The sequence below is a fragment of the Mobula hypostoma genome, chromosome 3, assembly GCF_963921235.1.
Source record: "Mobula hypostoma chromosome 3, sMobHyp1.1, whole genome shotgun sequence".
Lineage (NCBI taxonomy): Eukaryota > Metazoa > Chordata > Chondrichthyes > Myliobatiformes > Myliobatidae > Mobula > Mobula hypostoma.
The window spans coordinates 88,575,359-88,595,061 of NC_086099.1; the positions used below are offsets into that span (position 1 = coordinate 88,575,359).

At 40.4% G+C, this 19,703-nt stretch overlaps 1 protein-coding gene across 2 annotated transcripts in view; it reads right to left on the bottom strand.

Annotated features, from left to right (window-relative positions):
* Positions 1-8,529: 8,529 nt before the first annotated feature.
* cc2d2a (coiled-coil and C2 domain containing 2A) overlaps positions 8,530-19,703 on the bottom strand; it is a 163,361-nt gene continuing 152,187 nt past the window's right edge. For both annotated transcript variants that reach the window (XM_063043416.1, XM_063043415.1), the window contains 4 exons: positions 19,225-19,347; positions 16,278-16,336; positions 14,193-14,370; positions 8,530-11,877 (listed from right to left, as the gene is read on the bottom strand). In XM_063043416.1, coding sequence (XP_062899486.1) covers positions 11,689-11,877; positions 14,193-14,370; positions 16,278-16,336; positions 19,225-19,347 — 549 coding nt within the window. In that variant the 3' untranslated portion in view covers positions 8,530-11,688. The remainder of the gene's footprint in view (positions 11,878-14,192; positions 14,371-16,277; positions 16,337-19,224; positions 19,348-19,703) is intronic.

A 19,703-nucleotide genomic window follows, 5' to 3' on the forward strand; every position in this document is an offset into this window, starting at 1 on the left:
CTTTTAAAAGCAATAATGACTGAAGAATGACTGCAACCTCTGAATTTTAGGGTGGAATCCATGAGTTACAGAATAATGGCTAGTTATGGATAAAGTATCAATGAACTGCACTTATTAATATAGACCATCATTAAGTTAATGCATTATAAATGGTTATGTAGGGAATCTGAATTTTACAGGCATTACTATTCTTCATATCATTGCAAGTTCAGAGGGTTGCCATTTTATCTAAGTAGAATCAAAGTTCTTTGTCTCCATGGTTTCTTGCCTTGACATTTCAATTACATCATTGACATTCCTTCTCCTTTGCCCTTGGTTACTCTGCTTTGTTAGGTAGCTGCCCAATTCCTTGATCTTCTATCACAGCAGGTGCAGAAGCAATAGGGTCTTCGAGCTTTAGGTACTTAACTAGAGTTCTTAGTTTTTAGACTTGTAACTACACTGTTAGTGGCTTATTCAGAAGTCCCTATGATTTATCTATTCAGCTGCTTGGGCCTCAGAATTTAGATGTTCAGTTACCAGAGAACTCAATCATTAGACAACCACAGAGAGCCCAAGATATTGGTACTGAACCTCTGAGCTCCTAGCTGTTAAGTACTCAGCTGTAGGACACTCAACTTTTCAAAGCCAAACACCATTTACTGTATTCTTGTTAATAGCATATGTTCAGAACATCATTTAATCAAATTTCCTAGAATGCTTCGAAACAAAAAAAAGGTACTCTAATAAGGGAGCAGCAGTTGAAGCTTGGAGCAATTTAGTGTGAGAAATTGATGGTTCCAGTGTGAGTTGAAACTGTGAAAATTGGTGATGTGATTGATAGCCAGGAGGACTGGGAAGTGCAGGAGGAAGGTGAGATTGGGGCTAACAAACATATATGGTTGGTTGGAAGCTGGATCTGCATCTTGCAGTCCTGCTGGAAGACCAACCAATGTGGAACTGCTAATGCATTCCAGGTTAGTCTTTACCTGCTCCTTAACCATTAGGTCTCAGACTCTAATATCAATCAATGCCATGGATTGACTGCTGATTGAACTCTGCCTGTGTGACACATGAGCTGCTCATTAGGGCAAATTAATGGTGCCTTGAAGGTATACCTGTCCATGCAATTCATCAGCTTAGATGGGCTTCTGAGGAGGCTTATGAACCTCCCATCTCACTACCCCTATCATTTCACCCGCACACATACACAAATCCAAAGTTGGAGAAGCTGTTCACAGCCACGTCCATTACAAATGCCATATGTTTAGCAACTAAGCCATAGAAGAGACAAATTCTGTCCTAATTTCTGGCCTGTCAGGTGCTGAATTATACAAATTCTGCTTTGGAAGGTGATTGTTGATTCAGTTAGGATATTCCATAGACAATTCATAAGATAAACTTTCACAAGTTGACTCTACAAGTTATGATATCCATTCTCTTACCCATCTTTTGGAAAAGTTCCATCAGAAATCGAGCCATTCAGCATCACGCTCACAATTCCCTCTGCCCCCCTTGCATACTGAAATTATAGTGACATGTAAATTGAATCATTTCAGAAGTTTCATAAGATTTTCCAAAAGCTGCTCGACAGTAAGTCACAAGAACAAAACAGTTTGGAGTAAACATGAAAAAATAGCTTATTTTTAATATAAGGACAATAGGGATAAGATGAAATTTGGATAGAAAATCGTTGAATTATTTTTTCTTTCCTGTGGACAATATACAAACTCTTCAGAGGAGGATTATTAACAAAAGACAAAAGATTGATTAACATTCTTTGTCACATGTGCTTTGAAACAGCAAAACATCCAGTGAAATGCATTGTTTGCATCAAATCAGCAAAGATTATGCTCTGTAGCCTGCAAGTGCTGCCATGATTCCAGAGCCAACATAGAATGGCCACAACTTATTAACTCTAACCATCCATCTTTGGAATGTGGGAGGACCTAGAGGAAACCCATACAGTCATGGGGAGAATGTACAAACTGTTTGCAGGCTATGGTGGAAATTGAACCCTGATCAGTGACTGCTAGTGCTATAAAGTAATGCACTAACTGCTACACCACCATATGCATCACTGGTTTGGTCCAATGTTATCCCCAATTACTTGTCTTAATATCTTCAAATCTTCATTGTCACAGAACTTCATTTGACTTGTTTTCAATTATATAGATAATAGGTAGATAGATACTTTATTGATCCCAATGGAAATTACAGTGCCACAGTAGCACCACAAGTGCACAGATATAAATATTAGAAGATAAACAGAACAGATAAAAAAGTTAGTTATCACGAACAGTCTCCTCCCCGTCTCTAGGTTGACTCATTATAGAACCTAATGGCCAAGGGTAAGAATGTCATATAGCATTCTTTGGAGCAGTGCAGTTGTCTTAGTCTACTACTAAAAGTGCTCCTCTGTTCAGCCAAGGAGGCAGGCAGAGGGTGAGAAACATTGCCCAGAATTGCCAGGATTTTCCGTAGGGTCCTTTGTTCTACCACAGCCTCCAGTGTGTCTAGTTTGACTCCTATAACAGAGCCAGCCTTTCTGAACAGTTTATTGAGCCTTTTGGCATCAGCTGTGTTGATGCTATTGCCCCAGCACATCACCGCATAGAAGACTGGTAGAACATGTGAAGGAGAGGCCTGCATACTCCAAAGGACCTCAGTCTCCTCAGGAAGTAGAAGAAACTCAGGCCCTTCTTGTACACAGCCTCTGTGTTGGTGCTCCACCTGTCATCCAGCTGCACTCCCAGGTACTTGTGGGTCCTCACCACATCCACGCCCTCACCACCAATAGTAACAGGGAGTAATGCAGGCTTCATCCTCCTAAAGTCCATCACCTTCTCCTTTTTCTTATTAATATATTGTCTTTCTCTTTCAGAGACTTGAGAATAAAATTCTAGGTGTCACTTCCTTCTAAACCATATCTAACAAGAGCTAATCCTTCCACTACCAAACATTTCTGTTATCCAAGTGCTGATCTTTTCTTAATCCTTTCCTGATAAATGCTGTTCTTCCCTTAATCCTTGTTAATCCCTTGAAACCTGAATCTGTTCCCTTTTTCAACCACGGACCCCTCAATGAGGACTGGAGTGTGTTCTCTTGACTTTCTCTTCCTGAATTCCACAATCAATGCCTTGGTGTTGCTCATGTTGTTGCATTATGACCCAAGCTGCACGCCGACACTCAGTGGCCAGTTTATTAGGTACACCTGCTCATTAATACAACTACCTAATCACCCCAATTACATAGCAGCAGCTCAATGTTTAAAAGCATGCAGGCATGGTCAAGAGGTTTATTTGTTGTTCATACCAAACATCAAAATGGGGAAGAAATGTGATCTAAATGACTCTGACTGTGGAATAATTGCTGGGACCTGATAATTGCTTTGAGTATCTCAGAAACTGCTGATCTGCTGGGATTTGCAAGCATAATAGTCTTTAGAGTTTACAGAGAATGGTGCAAAAAATACTGTAAATAAAATAAATCCAGTGAGAAGTTCAGTGGGCATTAATGAGAGAGGTTAAATGGCCATACTTGTTCAACTTGACAAGAAGACAACTGTAACTGAAATAACTACACATTACTGTGGGAAAGGACAAGGAATCTGATAGGAGAGGAGAGTGGACCAGAAAAGAAAGGGAAGAAGGAAGTGACCCGGAGGGTTGTGATCTTGCACTTTATCCTTTACCTGGACTGCACTCTTTCAGTAGCTTTCACACTTTAATCTCCATTGTTATTTTACCTTATTCTAACTCAATGCACTGTGTACTGATTTGATCTGTATAAACAGTATGAAAAGACACGCTCTTCACAACAATAAACTAATACCAATACCAATATGAGAAAATCTGCAGAAGATGGAAATCAAAGTAATACACACAAAATGCTAGAGGAACTCAGCAGGCTAGGCAGCATTTATGGACTGAGTCGAGATCCTTACCAATACCAACTTCGCAGGACTTTGCTTTCAATTTAATATCACTGGACAACCAAGATTTGGCTTCCTGAATACTTTTGGGTGTATCTTATGGAATTTGGGCTGCTAATCATGAGAATTACCATGACATTTTCCTACCATGCATCATTTAAAATAAATTGCCTATATTTGTTATTTCAATTCATAATTCAAGTCAATTAAAATGCTGCTCACAATGTAAGCTGGTCTTGTCCAGGCATATGTGGATATGCTTTGGTGGATCAGATGCTGCATGACAGGGCAAGTTTTAGAAAAGCTATAAATTTCCATGAAGGATTTCGATATTTGGGTCCAATATTTCCCAGAATAACTGATGCCAACACAAAGGAAGGCATTTTTGTTGGTCCACAAATCAAACATATCAATGATAGGCAATTTGAAGAACTTCTAATGGGACCGGAGAAAATCTCATGAAAGGCACTCAAGGATGTTGTTGAAAATTTTCTTGGCAATTATGTGCAGCTGGTATAGGCGTGCAGCAGCTTACTGGTAGTTCAAAATCAAAGGAATTCAATTAAAAATATCACTAATAACACCTTTTCTAAAGTAAATTGTGGTAAACTATCACTGTAAACAATGAAAAGGTGAGCGAAGGAAAAGTGAATACTTGAGATGTATCCTACTGGTGCACTGGAGCTGGAAGCATGCTGGTTGAGTGAATGACTTGGAGAGGAGAAGACGCGACAGAGGAGTTCTGGTGCCTGTCCAACTAACCCAGGTGCAAGGATGATCACTTGAGCTGATTTGGAGAGGATGAGAACGGCATTTTGGCTGCAAAATCTAGGCCTGAAGTGTTTCGCTATGGGGAGGTGGGGGAGCGTGTTCTAGGCCCAGAGTAATTGGCCACAGCGAAGCCTGGATCCTAATGCAAGTTACAATCTCCTGTTTGGACAATCTAAATGCCAGCTCAGATAGATTGGAAAGACAAGGTGTTGAGAGTTAGGTGAGGTTGGATTGCTACAGGTGCCAAGCTGATTTGGAGAGGTCGAGAACAGCTTCTTTAGTAGCAAAATCTAGGTCCGGAGTGGTTCACCCAGGTTACAAGGCGAGGTATGATCTAGTGTTCAGACAATTTAAACGCCAGCCCAGATAGACTGGGGGCTACTCTCTTGGCGATGCTAAGGTTGTGAGACTGCCCTGGCTGCTCTGCTTCTTGGCTGCAAACTTTGTGGCAATTTGCCTTGCTAATATGATGAACTAAATCCTGAGTCTTTGGGCCTACACCAGGGATCTGGATCTAATGACTAAATTTGGTTCAGAATGCTATTATATTGTTTGCATGATTTGTTTTTTTTAAATCTCTTTATCTGTGCAAATTTGGGGTTGGTCTTTATTTTTTAAAAATTTCATTTTTTTCAGCTTCTTTGCTTGATGACAGCCTGTAAGCAAATAAATCTCAAGGTTGTATAATTTATACATGCTTTGATAATAAATGTACTTTCACTTGATATTAACATGCATCAAGCATACAAAACCATGAAGTACAACATGTCATTAAAGATTCCTTTTCTGCATTCCCATTTAGACTTCTTCCCTGCAAATCTTGGTGCTGTCAGTGACGAGCATGGTGAAAGGTTTCACCAGGACATTGCGGTCATGGAGAAACTGTATCAGGGCAACTGGAATCCAGCAATGCTGCCTGATTATTGTTGGACACTTACATGAGAAGCCTCAGACAGTGAGTACAAATGAAAATCATCAGCAAAACATGTTTAACTTAGTTGAACTATTACAAAGTATCAGCAGCGTTATACAATTAAACAGATATTTAATAAAAGTTATTTTCTTGTTTCTCCAAATACCAATTTGATAGTAGTCTGAAATTATATTTGTGTTCAGCTTCAAGTGGTCTATTACAACCAAAAAAAACCTTAAGAAGCAACACCTTTGAAAAAAATTTGCTGTCCCATGTAATGGATGAAGTGCAAATCAGGTCATGTTGCACAGAGGATTCAGTTTACTTCTCAGCCCCGCATTGCACTTATACTAATTGATATTTTCTCACTTCTAGGCATTCCTCATTCATCTAGCGTGCCCGTTGTCCTCTACTGTTTCAAATGGAACTTTATTGAAATAGACTAGGATGACATAGTGCACTTGTAGAGCGCAAACACGAGGAAATCTGCAGATGCTGGAATTTCAAGCAACACACATAAAAGTTGCTGGTGAACACAGCAGGCCAGGCAGCATCTCTAGGAAGAGGTACAGTCGATGTTTCGGGCTGAGACCCTTCGTCAGGACTAACTGAAAGAAGAGCTAGTAAGAGGTTTGAGAGGGGGAGGGGGAGATCCAAAATGATAGGAGAAGACAGGAGGGGGAGGGATGGAGCCAAGAGCTGGACAGTTGAATAGCAAAAAGGATATGAGAGGATCATGGGACAGGAGGCCCAGGGAGAAAGAAAAGTGTGGGCGGGGGAAAGCCCGGAGGATGGGCAAGGGGTATAGTGAGAGGGACAGAGGGAGAAAAAGAGAGAGAGAAAGAATGTGTGTATATAAATAAATAACAGATGGGGTACGAGGGGGAGGTGGGGCATTAGCAGAAGTCTGAGAAGTCAGTGTTCATGCCATCAGGTTGGAGGCTACCCAGACGGAATATAAGGTGTTGTTCCTCCATCCTGAGTGTGGCTTCATCTTTACAGTAGAGGAGGCCGTGGATAGACATATCAGAATGGGAATGGGACGTGGAATTAAAATGTGTGGCCACTGGGAGATCCTGCTTTCTCTGGCGGACAGAGCGTAGGTGTTCAGTGAAATGATCTCCCAGTCTGCGTCGGGTCTCACCAATACATAGAAGGCCACATCGGGAGCACCGCACACAGTATATCACCTCAGCTGACTCACAGGTGAAGTGTCGCCTCACCTGGAAGGACCGTCTGGGGCCCTGAATGGTAGTGAGGGAGGAAGTGTAAGGGCATGTGTAGCACCTGTTCCACTTACAAGCTGCTTCCTGCACGCATGCTGAGCTCATTGATTTCATTAACTTTGCCTCCAACTTTCACCCTGTCCTCAAGTTTACCTGGTCCATTTCTGACCCCTCCCTCCCCTTTCTAGATCTTTCTGTCTCTATCTCTAGAGACAGCTTATCTACTGATGTCTACTATAAGCCTACTGATTCTCACAGCTATCTGGACTATTCCTCTTCCAACCCTGTCTCTTGCAAAAACGCCATCCCCTTCTCGCAATTCCTCCATCTCCGCCGCATCTGCTCTCAGGATGAGGGTTTTCATTCCAGGACGAAGGAGATGTCCTCCTTCTTTAAAGAAAGGGGCTTCCCTTCCTCCACCATCAACTCTGCTCTCAAACGCATCTTCTCCCATTTCATGCACATCTGCTCTCACTCCATCCTCCCGCCACCCCACTAGGAATAGGGTTCCCCTTGTCCTCACCTACCACCCCACCAGCCTCCAGGTCCAACATATAATTCTCCGTAACTTCCGCCACCTCCAATGGGATCCGACTACTAAGCACATCTTTCCCTCCCCCTCTCTCTGCTTTCCGCAGGGATCGCTCCCTACACGACTCCCTTGTCCATTCGTTCCCCCCCATCCCTCCCCACTGATCTCCCTTCTGGCACTTATCCGTGTAAGCCGAACAAGTGCTATACATGCCCTTACACTTCCTCCCTTACCACCATTCAGGGCCCCAAACAGCCCTTCCAGGTGAGGCAACACTTCACCTGTGAGTCGGCTGGGGTGACATACTGCGTCCGGTGCTCCCGATGTGGCCTTCTATATATTGGCAAGACCCGACGCAGACTGGGAGATCGTGTCGCTGAACACCTACGCTCTGTCCACCAGAGAAAACAGGATCTCCCACTGGCCACACATTGTAATTCCACGTCCCATTCCAATTCTGATATGTCTATCCACTGCCTCCTCTACTGTCAAGATGAAGCCACACTCAGGTTGGAGGAACAACACCTTATATTCCGTCTGGGTAGCCTCCAACCTGAAGGCATGAACATTGACTTCTCTAACTTCTGCTGATGCCCCACCTCCCCCTCGTACCCCATCCGTTATTTATTCATATACACACATTCTTTTTCTCTCTCTCTCCTTTTTTTCCCTCTGTCCCTCTGACTATACTCCTTGCCCATCCTCTGGTTTCTCCCCCCTCCCTCTTTTCTTTCTCCCTGGGCCTCCTGTCCCATGATCTTCTCATATCCCTTTTGCTAATCACCTGTCCAGCTCTTGGCTCCATCCCTCCCCCTCCTGTCTTCTCCTATCATTTTGGATCTCCCCCTCCCCCTCCCACTTTCAAATCTCTTACTAACTCTTCCTTCAGTTAGTCCTGACGAAGGGTCTCGGCCTGAAACGTCGACTGTCCCTCTCCCTAGAGATGCTGCCTGACCTGCTGCGTTCACCAGCAACTTTGATGTGTGGCACTTGTAGCGCACGGCTTCGCAGTGCAAAACACCCGATTTCAATCCCAACCTCAGCAGAAGGCCAGAAAGTGGCACCAGTTTGATGGGTTGAAAACTAGAGCCTTAATCAAAATGGCTGCAAAGTTATTGGATGTGTGAAGTTTCCATGTTCTTGCCATGATAGTGGCTGCTTCCTTTGGGTACACTCGTTTTCTCCCTTATCCTAAAGGGGTGCAGATTGATGTGGTCATTGGCCCATGTACATAAGTAAGTGGTCAAATCTGGGGAGAATTGAGAATGTAGGGATAATAAAACAAAATTAATGTAGGATTCTACCAATTGGGTGGTTGATGGCTGGCAAGAAGATTATGGGCTGAAAGGCCAGCCAGTTTCTATGTTCTATCTCTCTCTATGACTTGTGAATGTGTCACCCATGTATTTGCAGTTATTAATATTTAATATTTCTGAACATACAATTTTAACAGTAAAAAATCAACTGCAAAATGGCACTTTCCAAAATTTTCCCCATTAGCAAAATACAGTCACAGTGCTAAAACCCAAAATATGAAGGTGTAAATATAACATACAAATGGATTCACACTCAAAAATAATTCATACAGTATATTTGTAAATAAATTTGGCAATAGATAATATAAAAAGTGATAAATAGTTTCCTTTACAAGACCCGAATGAGATTTTTTTTTGTAGAAAAGTACAAATTTGGATAAAATCATATACAGCTATAAAGTCATTATACAAAAATTCATTAATTTTAGAATCTGAAATAGTCAATGGAAATGTAACAAGGTGAATGTATGGAATGCAAAAGCTGTGACTTCATGTAAAACCTTCATTATTCGGCTGCTGGGAGTATCTGGTCACCACATGTTAGGAATGATATTGAAGAACAACGTACAGTAAATCACAGACGGTCAGGTATACGGAAATATGAACTGAGGCTGTTTTCATTAGATCAACATGTTTCATCGAGATGTTTAACATTTGGAGGTGGATGGCAAGAGTGGATAGAAGAATTCCTATAGTAGAGTGTAGAATAGGCTGATATAAAATTTAACAAGAGAATCGAGTTAGAAAACAAACAACATTTTCCATGCCTCAGCCTCTTGGCTATGCTGTCAGTGCAATTAATCAAGAAAAAGCCATGTTAATATATGGGAACCTATAATTGTTTGGTTAAAAGGAGGATGAAAGGAATGGGGAAAAAATTAAACATGGGATTACAGCCTATGCTCAAACTGAAGATAATTATCAAACATGGTCCATTTGGTGTAAATGTCTTTTTTTTTGAGTTGCAGTTCTTATCTTCATTTGCATCTTGTGTTTTACTGCAGAACTTAAAGTAAATGAACATCTACAATATGTGTATGTATCATTAGATTTGTTTCTTCTAGTAGAAAGATCTGACCTGAGAATGAATCCTCATCAATACCATCATTCTTATTATCACTTGGATATTGAACTGTTAATTGTACATCTTTATAAAATATTATCTGAACGCAAGGTATCAATTTTGTAATACTTAAACTATATATAAACAAAATTATTTTACAGTTACCAAATTCTACAATCTAAGTCACATCCTGTGTGCTAAAGTAACTACTATTAACTGAGACAAATAACAAGACGTAATATAGTGGCCCAGATTTTCCACAAGGTATCCGTACAAACAATAAAAACAGAATCTGGATATCATTAAACTAAACCACTCTTAAATATCGGCAATTGTAGCCCTAAATTGATTTCCACTTATTTTTACATTGGCCAAGATAATTTCTGTCCATGATCATATTCACACGCTTGAAGGAAATTAAAGGTTCTCATCACTGCACCCATTTTGGAAGTTGCTAAGCTTATCCTGCTGTGACATGAACTCATAATTGCGAGCAGTTCCACTGAAACCACATTAGATCTCTTTCCCATATTAGTCTCTGTAATATTTTAAACACAGTTACAAGTGATTTTGGACTGTGCTAATAGAGTTGTCCTTGGAAAGTGGATTACTATAGATTAACTTATTTATTCAGCTGCAGCAAACACTGGAAGAAATTTTCATATTTTTTAAGCCCAATAGCAGAAGTCTCATTCCAGACTGCGATTGATTGCAACTGATCTTGCTGCCTAAGCATGTTGATTCACTGCCGATTTTGGGGTTGAATTTATGTTCATGAAATGTAGTGCAAATTTGGATGTTAACTCAATTTTGCCAAAGCATGTGTAGCGTTAAACACAGATTGTGGATTGCACATGTAATTGAAACTTGAAGTTGTGTAATGTTCATATTTGAGATCTATTTCAGAAACATCCGTTCCTAGTAATACACAGGCCAGGTTAGTAGTTTTCTGCTCTTGCCTTGACTGTCTACTATGCAAAGACTTTCACCATGTTTTAAGATTTTTTTTATCAAACAGTGGTCCTCAGATGCATTTAGGAATCAAAATCAAAATCATTTAAAAAAATTAGACAGTGAGCATAAGGTAAGAGAAATACGAGAGAAAGTAGAAAGCAATGAGAAAGTTATGACCGAGTTTAAGCTTTAAATGTGTGCAATATACTATAATGAAAGTAAAAAATTCCAAACTGATGACTAAGATTACAATTTCAACTACAACTGTACAAATAAATTATCTTATAAAATAAACTGACTTGTGTACAAAATATATACTGTGATTAATGCAACACCATAGTTCAATGCAAGCAGTGGGCAGCAACAAACAGATTAATACTCCGATCTCTGTCTCTAGCCTCTTACATTTACAAAGGAAACATAATGGAAGCCTGTAGAAACAGGATCTCATCTTCTGACTAGGCATATTATAATCTTCAATGACTTCAGATGACAATTCATTGGCCTGAAACATTAACTGTATTTCTTTCTCCTCAGGATACTGCTTAACCTGCAGAATACTTGCACGATTCTGTTTTTTCTCCGAGTAGAAGTACTCTGCTGTAAACCACATCAATATTGTTGCAATATTGATGTTCTCAATTAGATCTAAAATTATATTTGTCTCACATGACAAGTTCACCATAAAGCAAGATAGGGGAAGGAATCAGGGTTGTTTGCATTATGTGGAAAGACATGTCAGTTTTCATGTGCAAGGCCACATTTTTTACAGAAGTGCAAGAAATATGCATGTACAAATTTAAGATAGAGTCTTGATATAAAGTTATGATAAAACATAAGTATTGTTTTCCATATGGTATTACATCTAATTTGCATTATGCTGAAACCAAATGAAGAAATACTGTTGGTCTCTGTAATATTCAGTGAGGCAAGGCACAATGATAGAAGTATACTTTCCCGTGAAGGTCAGGATGACAAAGATTACAACTCATTGTGTATGTCATCTGTTGCGAACCAGGGATGCCACATAAATCCAGACCGACAGAACATTGTTGGGATATGGGTGAATATACACAGCCAAAGCAAACTCTGCTAGAGGGATCTCCGTATTATGGACGCCAGTGCTGTGTACTGCTTCAATAATCGGCTTCAGTTCAGAGAAAGACATGTTAATAGGGAACCCAGAAATCTGCAGGGAGAAGAAATGGCTAAAGGTTACTTTAGATTAATTTTTTGTATTTTGAAGGCATAATCAGCAGGTTGTGTCTGACAAAATGCTCCATTGTCAAGTAATAAAAATAATTCCCAAATCAATGCTTTTCTGCAGAACACTTTTAAAAATAAGTGATTGAAGAATAATGATGCAATTCTTGGCCTTGTTTTACTGCATGGTGAAATCTTAATCTCGATATAATAAATTGGTAGGAACAATAAATTCAGAGAGTTGTTTTCAAACTGAGGTGTGATAGGCAATTTCTAGAACACAGCAAAAGTTGATTCAATAGCCGTTTGTAAACACAGAAATTCATACCCAAATACAAAAATCCTGTGTTTGGTGCTAATTTCCAAGAATACACATATAATTTCCATGCTGCATATGTCTGGAGTTATGGCATTTTGTTTAGATTTTCTTCATCATTATAAGTGCTTACATGATTCTATACTGTGCACCCATTCTCAATGGTTTCTGTAAGTACCTTGAATAACTTGGCTAAAGACAACTTGCTAATAAACTAAATTAATAACTAAAAAGTCAACAGGATGAGTTGCATTGTAAAAGGTGGATAAAATCAAAAAGGGTGAATACAGAACTGAAGGTGTTGTATTTGAATGCACACAGTGTGCGGAATAAGGTAGATGAAATTGTAGCACAATTGCAGATTGGCTTGTGTGATGTAGGCATCACTGAATCATGGCATAAAGAACATTATAGCTGGGAGCTTAATATCAAGGTGTTGTTCTGTTATTAAAAGTGAAATCAATCATTAGAAAGAGGTAACATAGGGTTGGAAGGTGCTGAATCATTGTGGACAGAGCTAAGGAACTGCAAGGGTAAAAAGACCCTGATGGGAGTTGTATACGGACCCCCCCCCCCGCCTCACCAAACGGTAGTAAGAGTGTGGTCTACAAATTACAACAGGAGATAGAAAATGCATGCCAAAAGGGCAATGTTACAATAGCCATGAAGGTTTTCAATATGCAGGTAGATTGGGAAAATCACATTGGTGCTGGATTACAAGAGGGGGAATTTCTAGAATGCCTACGAGATAGCTTTTTAAAAAGAAGCTCTTGAATGAGCCCACTACAGGACCAGCTATTCTGGATTGAGCACTGTGCAATGATCCATAATTGATTAGAGAACTTAAGGTAAAAGAACTCTTTGGGGAAAAGATCATAACATGATTCACCCTGAAGTTTGTGAAGAAGCTAAATTCAGATGTATCAGTAATACAGTGGAGTAAAGAGTATTACAGAGGTATGAGAGAGGAGCTGGCCAAAACTGATTGGGAGAGAACACTTGCAGGGATGATGGCAGAGCTGCAATGGCTGGAGTTTCTAGGAGCAATTTGGAAGGCACAGGATAGATGCATCCCAAAAGTAGTAGTATTTTAAAGGCAGGATGACACAACCATGCCAAACAAGAGAAGTCAAAGCCAACATAAAAGCCAAAGACAGGTTATATAATAGAGTAAAAATTAGTGGGAAGTTAGAGGATTGGGAAGCTTTCAAATACCAACAGAAGACAATTAAGTAGTCATTAAGAAGGTAAAGATGGAATATGAAAGTAGGCTAGCCAATAATATTAAAGAGGACACCAGAAATTTCTTCAGATACATAAAGTGTAAAAGAGAGGTGAGAGTGGATATCGGACTATTGTAAAACGATGCTGGAGAGATAGTAATGGGGGACAAGAAAATGGTTGATGAATTGAATAAGTATTTTGCATCAATCTTCACTGTGGAAGACACTAACAGTATGGTGGAAGTTCCAGGTGTCAGGGGTCATTACTAGTGAGAAGGTTCCTGAGAAACTGAAAGCTCTGAAGGTAGGTAAGTCACCTGGACCAGATGGTGTACACCCCAGGGTTCTGAAAGAGGTGGCTGAAGAGATTGTGGAAGCATTGGTAATGATCTTTCAAGAATCAGTAGATTCTTGAATGGTTCCAGAAGACTGCAAGATTGCAAATGTCACTCCACTCTTCAAGAATGGAGAGAGGCTGGGAAAATGATGGAGCTGGTTGCCAAGTATGTGGTTTTGGGATACTTGGAGATACATAATTAAATAGGCCATGGCTTCCTCAAGGGAAAATCTTGCCTGACAAATCAGTTGGAGTTCTTTGAAGAAATAACAAGCAGGTTAGACAAAGGAACATCAATTGATGTTGCGTATCTGAATTTTCAGAAGACCTTTGACAAGGTGCCACACATCTTAAACTTATGCCAAAGGCAGACATTTTCTTGTTCTGGTTTTTGCTGTCCATGTGGTTAAAAAAAAGGGCAGTACCCTGTAATCTCCCAATAGATTCTGCAGTTCTGCACAATGGTCATCTCCAACCTCTCCCCCTTGACTGAGCTCAAGTTTAGGCAGGAAATGCCGTAGAGTAGAAGTACAGTATCTGTTCCAGCGTGTTGGATGTCTTGGTCTCCACTCCATGATCTTCTCTTTCAGGATCTTTTCAATCCTAAGATAATTACAAGACTCATTAGAAAACATACCAAGATGAAGATGTAACATTGGAGAGCATTCTTTAACAGATTTGGGTGGAAGTTCTTAAGCACAGTGATTAGGTTTGGCATGTGATACAGTGCCTATAAGACGTATTCACCTCCTTGGAAATGTTCATGTTTTATTATTTTATAACATTGGAACACAGTGGATTTAATTTGGCTTTTTTGATACTGATCAACAGAAAAGACTCTCATGTCAAAGTGAAAGCAAATTTCTACAAATTGGTCTAAAGTTATTAAAATTATTAAACACAAAGTACTCACCCGTTCAAGTTAGCATTTAGTAGATGCACCTTTGGTAGCAATTACAACCTTGAGTCCGTGTGGATAGGTCTCTATCAGCTTTGTACATCTGGACACTGGAATTTTTCCATATTCTTCTTTACAAAACTGTTCAAGCTCTGTTAGATTGCATGGGGATCGTGAGTGAAAGTCCTTTCCAAGTCCAGCCACAAGTTCTCAGTTGGTTTGAGGTCTGGACTCTGATTTGGCTACCCCAGGACATTAACTTTGTTGTTTTTAAGCCATTTTTGTGTAGTTTTGTCTTTATGCTTGGGGTCACTGTCTTGCTGGAAAACAAATCTTCTCCCAAGTCGGAGTTCTCTTGCACAGTGCATTAGGTTTTCATCAGGATTTCTCCGTATTTTGCTGCATTCATTTTACCCTCTACTTTCACAAGCCTTCCAGAGCCTGCTGCAGTGAACCATCCCCACAGCATGATGCAGCCACCACGCTTCATGGTAGGAATGGGGTGTTTTTGATGATGTGCAGTGTTTGGCTTATGCTAAACATAGCATTTAGTCTGATGGCCAAAAAGCTCAATTTTGGTTCATCAGACCATAGAACCTTCTTCCAGCTGACTTAGAATCTCCCACATGCCTTCTGGCAAGCTCCAGCCAAGATATCATGTGAGTATATTTCAACAGTGGCTTTCTCTTTGCCACTCTCCCATAAAGCTGACACTGGTGAAACACCCAGGCAACAGTTGTTGTATGATCAGTCTCTCCCATCTCAGACACTGAAGCTTATAACTCCTCCAGAGTTATCATAAGTCTCTTGGTAGCCTCCCTCATGAGTCCCCTTCTTGCATGGTCACTCAGTTTTTGAGGACGACCTGCTCTAGGCAGATTTACAGCTGTGCCACATTCTTTCCATTTCTTGATGATTGAATTAACTATACCCTAAGGGAAATTCAGTGACTTGGAAATTTTCTTGTATCCATCTCCTGACTTGTGCTTTTCAATAACCTTTTTGTGGAGTTACTTGGAATGTTTTTTTGTCCTCCTGGTGTAGTTTTTGCCAGGATACTGACCCATCAGCAGTTGGACCTTCCAGATACAGGTGTATTTTTACTACAATCATTTGAAACACCCTGACTGCATACTGGTGATCTCTATTTAACTAATTACTGACTTACAAAACTAATTGACTGCACCAGTGATGATTTGGTGTGTCATAGTAAAGGGGGTGAATGTACTGCAATCAATTATTTTGTATTTTATATTTATAATTAATTTAGATCACCTTGTAGAAACCTGGTTTCACTTTAAGATGAAAGAGTCTTTTTCTGTTGATTAGTGTAAAAAAAGCCAAGTTAAAACACTGTGATTCAAAGTTGTAAAACAATACAATATGAAAATTTCTGAGGAGGGGTGAATACTTCTTATAGGCACTGTAAGTACTTAGAGATCAATATTATGAAAATATTGAAAATTCAGTAATTTTCATTGACGTATTAAAAACATTTAGACAACAGTCATAGTTTGAAATTATGCAGTTTGTTAAGAAAATGCAAAAGACCTCTACATATAATGCAGAAAAATCAATAAAAACACAATTTCAATTAACAAATAAGCATTACTTGTCCTGAAGTTCTACTGCAGCAGCCTTGTCAGTATGGTGATATACCAACTCTTCTGGCTAAAAGACAGAACAAGTGAACAGAGAATCACAAAGCTGCTCAATAGCTGATTTGTACAGGTTAGATATCAAACACCTAATGAATGCAGTCCACTTTATACCACTGACCATGACATTCCTGTACTTAATGACTTTGCCAAATGCAGTACAAGGAAATCATACAACTGAAGATTAAAATCAAATACTTCAAGTCTATGCCTCATGTCTACAATGTAAGTATGGTTTGTTGAGAGTGATCATGGCCTGATGCTTTTGGGAAATAAATGACCAAATTTCAAACTGAAAACAAGAAAATCTGCAGATGCAGCAACACACACAAAATGCTGGAGGAACTCAGCAGGCCAGGCAACACCTATGGAAGAGAGTCCTGCCGAAGGGTCTCGTTTGGGGCCGAGACCCTTTGGCAGGAGGGGAGAAAAAAAGCTGAGGAGTAGATTTAAAAGGAAGGGGAGAGAGAAAAACACAAGATAATAGGTGAAACCTGAAGGGGGAGGGATGAAGTAAAGAGCTGGGAAATTGATTGGTGAAAGGGATACAGGTGGAGTCTGATAGAAGAGGACGGAGGACATGGAAGCAAGAAAACAGGGTAGGAGCACCAGAGGGAACCGAAGGGTGGGCAAGGAGATAAGGTGAGAGAGGGAAAAGAGGATGTTCATGCTATCAGGTTGGAAGCTACCCAGATGGAATGCAAGGTGTTGTTCCTCCAAGCTAAGTGTGGCCTTATCACGCCAGTGGGGAAGGCCATGGATTGACATATCAGAATGGGAATGGGAAGTAGAATTAAAATGGGTGGCCACTGGGAGCTCCCGCTTTTTCTGGCAGATGGAGCGTAGGTGCTCAGTGAAGTGGTCTCCCATTCTACATCGGGTCTCATCAATGTAAATGAGGCCACACTGGGAGCATTGGACACAGTATGTGGCCCTAACAGACTCACGGGTGAAGTGTTGTCTCACCTGGAAGGACTGTTTAGGGCCCTGAATGGTAGTGAGGGAGGAGGTGTAGGGGCAGGTGTAGCACATGTTCCGCTTGCAAGGATGTGCCAGGAGGGAGATCAGTGGAGAGGGACGAATGGACAAGGGAGTTGCATAGGTAACGATCCCTGTGGAAAGCAGAAGGTGTGGAGGGAGAGGGAAAGATGTGTTTGGTCGTCGAAGATAGCAGAAGTTTTGGAGAATTATGTGCCAGACGTGGAGGCTGGCAGGGTGGTAGGTGAGGACAAAAGGAACCCTATTCCTGGGAGGATGGGGTGAGATCAGACAAGCGTGAAATGGAAGAGATGCAGTTGAGGACAGCATTGATTATGGAGGAAGGGAAACCCCTTTCTTTCAAAAAGGAACATATCTCTTTTGTTCTAGAATGAGAAGCCTCATCCTGAGAGCAGATATGACAGAGGCAGAGGAATTGAGAGAAGGTGATGACGTATTTACAAGTAACAGGGTGGGAGGAAGTGTAGTTCAGGTAGCTGTGAGAGTCCATGGGTTTGTCACAGACACCAGTAGAGAAGCTGTCTCCAGAGACAGAGCGAGATCGAAAAAGAGGAGGGAGGTGTTGAGATGGACCAGGTGAATTTGAGGGCAGGGTGGAAGTTGGAGGCAATGTGGATAAAGTCGACGAGTTCATCGTGGGTACAGAAAGCAGCACCAATGCAGTCGTTGATGTAGTGTAGGATAAGTGCGGGATGGTCACCAGTGTAGGCTTGGGATAGACCGTTCCATGTTGCTGACAAATAGGCAGGCACAGCTGGGGCCCATGGTTACACCTTTTGTTTGAAGGAAGTGGGAGGAGCCAAAGGAGAAATTATTTAAAGTGCGAGAAGTTTCCGCTAGGCACAAGAGAGTGGCACAAGATGGAGGGGAACTGGTTGAGTCTGGTGTCCAGAAAGAAACAGAGAGCTTTGAGGCTCTGAAACTGAGATTACTTGCGAAAGTTGTTGCTTGAGGAACAGCATCATAAGATGCATGTGACACTGATGACACCTGTCCATGCACGATTCCAGATGGGATGTGCCGAGTCTAATTTTCAAAATGATTTGAGGTGATCTAGAAACCATCATTATAAAGATATATTATGGAAAAAACATCAGTTATTTATTCACACAATGCTGGAAAATAGCACAGCATGTTCAAATTTCCAGGCAAATAATGTTTACCAAACATGATTGAGTAGAATTTCCATGCTTCTGAATTCCTATATTTAAAACTTCCTGTCGTGGTCCTTCACCACCACCTGTTATTGGCTCTCCATTTGCAGGAACTGATTTTTTTTTATTCCTGTCATCAAAATGCTTCACAATTTTGCAAATCTCTATTAAATCTCCTTCCTTAATCCAATGCAGTTTATCCTGGTATCTGTGCTTCCTTCCATCAATTTTCAACATATGGCAGAATTATTCCTTCTACTTTCAAAACTGCACATGGTATCCAACGACAATCTAACCAGTATACAGTATTATTTCATCTTTATTCTATAATTCCTATATGCTCTAATTTATGAAAGCCATGAATGTTATTTTTGTTGGCATCTTTTATCCACCTGCAATTACGGAGGGTAAATCACTGAACTCAGGCCATACCATCAGTACTTCAGAGTATCTTTGTCTATATATCTAACTTTCTATTCACAAGTATACATAAATAGCAATGTAGTTGAAAGATGTTACTTCCCACTCTTGATCAGCTCCCCACTTTCACACCAGCTACTCTGTTTTATCCTACCATCCTTTTATCAGTTGAGGTGCAAACACTTAACCAATCAGGAAAAAAAACAGCTTTAAAAAAAAAAGCATGCTGGCTCCTCCCCTCTGATGCACTGGTTGTTGCAACTGGAAAAATCAAACTCTGAACCTCATTAAAAAGAAATAAAAATATATATTCATTGCACCACCGCACCTGAACACTTGATAAGCCTGGGAAGGGAAAGCTTCGTGAAAAAAATGGCTTCCACATGTTTGACTTGCTGGTATCAAAATTTATTCTCGTAACCGTTTCATATTTCTGCATGTTGAACCAGATCTAGAAAATCAATCATACACGAATTAACAAAGAAAAACAACATCTATTTAAAAGTTCTGTGCATTTTTTAAAAATGTTGGTAAACAGAAATGATATAAAGCACAATCTGATTAACCGACTCTGAAGAAAGCCAAAGGCAGGAATACAACATTCAGGTTTCAAGTGGCAGAAGATGTTACTTGGAGCAGGAGATTCAAAAAGTGGTGCCTGTTGGAACTTTCTATTCAGTTGCAGGTAGCAGGGACCTGAAAGAAGACTGTGTTAAGGAAATGGAGCTGGATGACCTAATGGTCATTTGGAAGTCAGAGGGGTTGATTGACAAGAGTTACAGGGAAGTTTGCCACTCCCAAATTGTA